The following is a 7,958-nucleotide window of genomic DNA, read 5'->3' on the forward strand; positions in this document are numbered from 1 at the left end:
TTTTTTTTTTAAAAATTATATGCAAATTATTTTTTTTGGATGCTAAATTTACTAAATGGTGTGATTACTAATCGGATTTTGGATCCAGTCTTTTGATCGTTAGAGATTCTATAAATCCAACTTGTTTTTGCACCATTATGTAAATTTAACCTTCACGATTGAATTCAATTATTAAGATAGTTTTTTTTTTCTTTTTTTTTAGACTATCATAGGATTTTTTTTTAATGCTACATTTTAAACATAGTGTGATTATTAACCATATAATTGGATCAGGTTTTGATCATTAGATATTTTTTCCCATCATTATGTAGATTAGCATTCAAAGTTTTAATTCAATTTTAAAAAATAGTTTTGAAACTTATGGTTTTTTCTTTCTTTACTTTTGGATTTTTAAAAAGTATTTGTGGTTTTTTCTTTTTCTTAAAGATAGGTTTTAGAAACTGAAGATTTAGCATTAGATATAGTCAGTCTCAAAGAGAGAGAGAGAAGGGAGTTCATTTCTCTCTTCCAAATTGTTTTATTCTCTACCTCTAGTGACTCTAATCTAGATTCTGTCCAAAAACAGATCTCTCGGTTCAAACGGTTAATGATGGTACATTAGTAGGATTACATATTGATTGAGGATGACGGACTAATATATGGGATTACATACTGATTGGTTATGTCTCATGTATTACAATACAAAGTATAACAGAGTCTTGGGAAGTACATCATTTGATGAGTTCTTTAGCTATCAGATACCGGTACCCGAAATTGTGTGGGATCCATTCTATGATACTCTTTCGAGATCTTTTTATGTTGAGTTTCGTAATTGTATACCACATGGGTTCCGGGAGACATTCTTGGATCACCTCCATCAATGCCGCTTGATTCAGACCCAAGTCTTTGCTGAAAGACTCTATCATCCTTGGTAAGATTAGTTTCTGGTCATTTCTGAACCCAATGTTTGCGCGGATGTACTCTTCTTTTGCGGTTTCCAGCTCTAGGTATATACTCTCGGCCGTATATACTCGAATCTATGACCCAAAAGATGTAAAATTAGTCCAGTAAGGGTATTAAATGTATGGATATAGATATATGTAGAGAGGATGATCGCCAAAAAAAAAAAAAAAAAGATATATGTAGAGAGGATGTGACGATGTACCGCGGGATCAGAGTGATTTCCGGAACAGAGAGCAAAGTACAACAGAGGCTCTGGATGCTCAAGGGAGTATTCTTGGTAGTTATCTCTGGTTCTGAGTTTTTTTGAGGTGAGTAACAACCGCAACCACTGTAAGCAGGGAGAGAATAAGCTTCTTCACTAGACGGATCACATTGTGATAAAATTGTAAGGATTTTGGTAGCTAAAGTAGTGACCTGTTGGGGACAAGGCATTCGGCTTAGAAGAATAGAGTTTTGCAATATATCTATGCTCATCACACGACCTCCTATGTTGTAAGCTGGCTGCAAAATTTAGCCATTGAACCTCAAGCAATTTCTTACCTTAGAGTTTCTGGTTTTTTGAATCTTTTAATTTTCTTACCTTAGAGAATAGTAAGAATCTCTTTCCGTTGTTCTTTGGAATCCCATTAACTAAAAATGCCTGGCAGAAACATAAAAAAGAGTTTTTAAGTTCAATGAAATTCACAAATTAGAAAGATAAAAAAAGAAGAGCGACAAAAAAAAAAACCTTACGTGCATCACAAGTGAGTTATAAACATTAATCCAGAACGCAAGTTTCTCTCGATGCGTCAACTTTCTCAGATCAACATCTTCCAATTGTTTAGTAAGGAGTCTGTGTAATTTATAATAAACCAATATCTATAAACAGAACACTAAGTGAAGAAAGCAATATCTGTGTGTGTGTGTGTTTTTTTTACCTGAATTGTTGAAGCATCAACTCAAAGTTATGTCCTTTCCTTTTAATATGTGACACTTCGATCATCGAGCTGTACGGTCTACATGATTCGAATTGGTCCTCGAAAGCAGAGCTTTTCCTGAAGCTCCACAACCTTCTTGTCGAAGAAAGAAACCGAGTGTCTGCATATTTGCAGTACATAGTCGACACATACTTTATCATCTCTTCTGATAACTTGTTTGGAGTCATTATAGGTATGTGATCTGACATCCGAATTCCAATACTTGATCCTCCGTTTGCTATATACTGCTTTGAAATGTAAACAAAGCAAATAAGTTATATAATGCCATTTACAAGATAAAGAAACCATGTTGCAGAGACTTACTTCTTTTATGGACTCTTGTGGTGAGGATACTCTGTTGCTGAAAGTGGACCGTTGATTAAGCAAGGATTGGCATCGGCGAACATTAGAATTATATATGTCACTCTCGGTTGAACATCTATTTTCAAAGGAGAAACAGCGATATTCAATTCCTTGATTCTCATGTTCTCTTGAGAAGTCTGCACATTTACTTGTAAGAGTTGATTTTGGTGAAACTGAGCTCTGCTTTTTGGATGATGGAGATATATGTACTGATGCTTCTTGACCAAAAGCTTTTCGATATAGCCATAAAAGGTACTGTTCTAAACTCGAAACTTCTAATTCGAGTGTCGTAATTTCCTTTATCAATTCTGAAGTAGGCTGCATAACATCCAACATTGAGTTATTTGTCAAAACAGATTTAATAACTACAATAAGAAAAATGTGGAAATTGATCTGAGGTTAATGAACAAAAGAGCCATCATCTCAAAGAGCTAGAGAAGTGTTTAGAATGACACAGTGAAAGGGGGAAAAGGACCAAAATTGACTTGTTGCTCAGGAGATCTGACTAGTAGTAAGTACCTTGGGAGTGAAGATACTGTCGTCTTGAGAAGTTTCTCTATAACCCAATGCCATTTCTAAATCGTTACGAACATCCAACTGAGTCTGTAATATTTTCTCAAGATCTGTAATCTGCATGCATAATCAAAAAGGACGACCAAAGTGAGTGGATTAGAGCATGTGATCTAAAAACGGTTGTGAGAAAAGTTTACATATTTAAAACCTCATGTTTAAGGGAGTTTTGAACTTTCACAACATTAGGTGATAGTTTCTCCTTTGGTTTGAGGAAACCATTATTGAGTGACAAACGACTTATGTGATCATCTTCAACTCTTTTGTTTCCTGGATAACTGCAGCCAATGTTTCAATCAATACATTTAAGATCAGAAATATTGATAAAGAAATTTATATCATAATCAAATACACAGAAAAGAAAAAACAATTAATGATTCTTTTTAATCCTAAAACATTTTGATAGCCTATCTAAGTCAACATTAAAACAGAAGAAAATGGCAACCTCTTTGAACGTTTGTGATTTTGTCTCTGTATTGTTCTGTCTTTGAATCCTATCATCCTGAAACAAAATAATCATATTTTGTATGTTTTAGTCAAACCTAAGATAAAGCATGGAGCTTGGGAACTAAAATGATTTATATATCAAGTTAGAGCTAAGTAGCCAAGCTTACGTGTTTATGCTGCTCATCTGAACACACTCGAACCAGAATCTCTAGAGTGGTTTTGTTTAGAGGGATACTCAAAGTTTGTTCAAAATAACTATATATAGCAGAACAACGTACAAACTACCTTCCAAAATCACCCATTTTATCTTCCTTAATCTTTCACCCACCAACCTTTTTTTTGTTAAATCTTCAGCTACCATTGAAGCAAATTGAATTTTTCTGAAAGTGATCGTTTCTTATTGATACATGTACAAAACAAGGAGCATAAATGCAGTCAAGACAAGATGTTTTTTTATTCTATAAGCATAAAACATATTGGAAACTATTCATAGAGTAAGACTGCAACATATATCTATTAAAAAGGGAATATTTATTTGTTTATACTAGAGATGGATCCCAGAACTTACAGAGATTTTGTGAATCATTTGTGAATTATTAGTAGGGTTCATATATGAGCGTGAGCTCATCTGCTCATGATACATTATTACTAGAGATGGACAAGAACTTACAGAGATTTTGTAAATCATTTGTTAATTATTAATAGGGTTCATATATATATGAACGTGAACTCATGATACATTTTATTACATACCGTCGACATATCATTTGAGAAGTACTTTTAGTAGAAAATAATGTGTGTCGCATGCAACAAGGTAGATTCTCAAGTATTTATGACTACAGTATATCAGTTTCCATTTTTCTCATTTCTCAAGATGATGGTACTTTGGCCGACTGAGTTAGTAATAGTTGTTTAGTGAGGACTACTAAACCACTACCCAGTAATTCAACAGACCTATTATCGAAATGTTTGTAAAAAGTATCATATGAATGTCATAACTTGTGTTTCAAAAGAATGTCATAACTCATTCCTCAAATTATTCATGCAACCAATAACAGGTCCCAATTCCGCTAAGCATGGAAGATAGATATACATGCATTTGACTTATCCACACGGTGTTATATACACTTATATGTCAACGTATGCTTCTCCCTCCTAGGTAGTAGGTACCGGTCTTTTTATTTCCTCTTATCTTTTTTCCTAATACATTAATGGATCCGACAAAATGAAATGAACGTAAAAAAAAAAAAAAGTAATACATAAAAAAATGAGTGGGAGGTTCTAGCGAGTGTTGTATTATTATTCACCTCAAAGACAACATCTGTTTTTCTTCTTGTTTTTATTTGCTATTATATATATATCAACTCAGAGATAAAACAAAAATAAAGAAGGTTTAGGCCGCATATACATAAATTTATTTTAGCCATATCTTGAATTGTCGAAGTTTTATAAATAATTTCATGTACATATATATACTATATACCATGATGTTTTACAAAACTAGGGTCATATATATAATGTCACATTCAAAAAATAACATCCCATATGTTGGATGTGTATTTTTATGTATGTATTTTAATATCAGGATAATTTGAAAGAAGAAGAAAAAATCTCATTATTTGTATTACTGAAAAAAAAAATCTGTTGCTATATATTTGATGTCATAAATCATAATAACCTGTTACTTATTATTAAAAGTGGTTTTATTATTTTTCGATTTATGATCCTTTGGCCGGATTCCCACTTATTTCATTGCTATAAACTAAACACTTCTCTATTACTTTTTTTCTTCTCATAATATACAGAATTCTCATATATATCTCTCTTTGGCTTCTACTGGTAACCATTAGAGGAACAAAAGAAAAATGAATAAAAAGAACAATGAGGAACAGAATAAACAATTTTTGAGAAATGAAAGGAAAAGATGCAGACAAAAAACAAAATAATGACTGGTAACCAAATAATAACAATATTTTTAAAAATAGATGAAATATTAAATCAATCAATGAATAAAAATACTAATACTACTTTTAATGTATATAAAATAAATTTTACATTTGATTTTAAAATAAAATTTGTGAATTAAATTTTAGAGACATCATATTAAATACTAATAGTTAATATTAACCTACAATAAAATTTAATTTAAAATATTATTTAGTTTTTATTTATGATATACACATTTTTTAAATTTAATTTACTATTCATACAATTTCCAAATAAAGCTTTCAAATTAATTTAACATGAAATTTTGTATCAAAGATACTTTTCTGCCAATATACTGTGAAAAATATGAATATTATTGTATTATAAAATTAAAATATTATTAATAAACATATTTTTATTTATTTATTTTAAAATAAAAAACGAATTTTAATATTAATTCTTTTTGTGTTCCATTTGTTCCTCATCAATTTTGGGGAGAAACATTTTTGGTCTAGTGTTTTTCATTTTATGAAAAATGTAGAAAAATGATGAGAAAATAATATTCTTTATAAATAGTAAAAATTTTGAGAAATAAAGAAGAATATTATATTTTTCCTCCTTCTTTTCCTAAATTTTGGTTAGGAGTTTGAGCCTTTGATAGAAAACTTCTATTATCTTTCTATAGAATAAAAACAGATACGCCGAACCGCAATAAAAGACCTTTGGGCCAATCACTTTTCTTATTAAAGGCCCAAAACTTGCGTTACCTCGACAAGCTTGTACCATGGTAAGTGAATCTATGTGATTGTGTAATTTAATTTGTAAATCAGTGATTTCGAACGATTTGGGTTTGTATCACTATATCAGTGCAGTATGCATGAGAGAAAATAATCAAACAAAAATTTAAAACAATTAATGAAATCTTGAGAAACTATTTAAATAAATAAGGATAAAAAAAAATCTATGTGAACAAAATGTTGTACAATTGTAATTTGAGAAGGGATTTACAAATAGTTAACGAGATAGAGAAAATAAAAATAAAGGCTAAACTAAAAGTACAGTATTAATCTTTTAAAAAGGCTAAATAGAATTTTCATTTAAAAAGGTGAAAATGAAAAATGGAGACTATAATTAATTAAATGGAGTTAAGAAAAAGAGCAAACTAAAAACCCCCAAAGTCTCTAACGCAAAAAGAAGGGTCCTTATCAGGCATGTTCCCAGCGTGGCGTAAACCAAGCGTGAGTGACACGTCACCGGTAGGGTTTGTCCCAAACCTTATAACGTTAACACCACCCATGTCAGCATCATCATCGAACCCGCCAACACCTTGTTGACAGGTGGCAACCGCGGAAAACGCGGCTGAACCACCGTAACGAGAACCCAAGTCGGCAGACGAAGCGGCGGCGTTGGAATAAGAGGAAGGGAGTAGAAGTGATGAAGGGTCGTTTTCGTAAGCATTAATGTCGGATCTTAGACGGTGGCCTGTCGCTACTGCTACTGCCGCGTCTGCGTCTGCATCTGATACGTCTGGTGCGGTTATTATTGGAGTTTGTGAAGTGGTCCGAGAGGCAGTGAAGTTGCTTTCATTGTTGTTGGATTTCGTGCTCTTGTCGTTGTTGCTGTTTTTTGTTTCTTGATCTTCTTCGTTAACTTCTAATTCCTCTTCTCTTTCTCTTTCTTTTGATTCTTGTTGATACATTTCTTCCACCATTGGTTTCCATAAACGAACCCTAGCATTAATGAACCAATTTGACACCTGAATAGAAAAGACAAAAAAAATTTTTACTAATTGAGTAAATCTAATTACAATACCCAAATAAATTGCGGGCTCCTTTGTCATGTGGTTATTTAATGTAGGGGGGATACAAGAAATTGAGGGTCTCTTTAGGGATAGTTGAAAGCTGCAAACTTTGATGTACTTGAGGAAAATGGTCCCTTTTGAGTCTTTAATGTCGATCTCTTTCTCTCTCTCCTATGTTTGTGTGGGTGTGTGTACATATATATAACTTTAAACGAATCCCAAGAAAAGCTAATAGTGAGTGGAAGGCAAAACACATGGTGTTCCTCAGTCATATCAAACCAAACAAAGGAAAGAAACAAAAGCCATGCAATAGAGTCATCTCTAGCTAGTTACTAGTTAGTGTACCTCATCAAATAATGTTGGTTCATTGGTACTCGTCTTCAATTCAATGATAGCTCCTATTTATCAATTATTCATATATATATGCTTCAAATTTTACATGGATATATAGGTGACTTGGGTGATAGTTGCCAAACAAATGTAATCTATCATGCACCCAAGTTATTATCGTAGTGATAAATATAAAACCATTAAAAAATAAGTTAGAGTATGATCATTTTAAACGCAAATCTTGATTGTGACTGGTTTATAATCAATACATTTAGTTTATGCGCGTAAATGTATGCGGCTATTTTCTATATGAAAATTTGGACTAATTTAAGACATGTCACCACAAGGTTAAGATTCAACTCAACGTTAACAACTTGGTTAACTAGAGGCAAGGTATTTGATTCATGGAGATTTTTTGTATATTTATATTGTATTGATGGCTGTGGAAATATATATATATATATGTATATTTATAGACTGACCTGATTTCTGGATAAACCGGTCTGTCGAGCCAAGAGGTGTTTATCTGCATCGCTTGGATACCTGAGAAAGAGACCAGAAAATGACATCACTCTATCTTTGCCCTAAACTCAATTATCTAATTTTCTTTTCTTTATATATAT

The 7,958-nt window shown here is 32.2% G+C and overlaps 2 protein-coding genes and 1 long non-coding RNA gene across 3 annotated transcripts in view; 1 reads left to right on the top strand and 2 right to left on the bottom strand.

Annotated features, from left to right (window-relative positions):
• Positions 2-2,959, top strand: LOC104716444. Its single transcript, XR_756050.2, has 3 exons — positions 2-2,091; positions 2,215-2,513; positions 2,618-2,959. It is a non-coding gene; the product is annotated as an uncharacterized LOC104716444 (long non-coding RNA).
• On the bottom strand, positions 6,171-7,937 carry LOC104716446 (BEL1-like homeodomain protein 2). The gene is made up of 2 exons (XM_010433821.2): positions 7,818-7,937; positions 6,171-6,960 (listed from the first exon to the last, which is right to left on the bottom strand). Exons 1-2 carry the CDS (start codon positions 7,902-7,904, stop codon positions 6,367-6,369), a joined length of 681 nt encoding a protein of 226 aa, XP_010432123.1. The 5' UTR covers positions 7,905-7,937; the 3' UTR covers positions 6,171-6,366.
• LOC104719953 (BEL1-like homeodomain protein 2) overlaps positions 7,934-7,958 on the bottom strand; it is a 5,194-nt gene continuing 5,169 nt past the window's right edge. Inside the window, exon 4 of the mRNA XM_019230643.1 lies at positions 7,934-7,946. Within this exon, the coding sequence (XP_019086188.1) occupies positions 7,934-7,946 (13 nt within the window). The remainder of the gene's footprint in view (positions 7,947-7,958) is intronic.

The sequence above is a fragment of the Camelina sativa genome, chromosome 10 (genome assembly GCF_000633955.1).
Source record: "Camelina sativa cultivar DH55 chromosome 10, Cs, whole genome shotgun sequence".
Classification (NCBI taxonomy): Eukaryota; Viridiplantae; Streptophyta; class Magnoliopsida; order Brassicales; family Brassicaceae; genus Camelina; species Camelina sativa.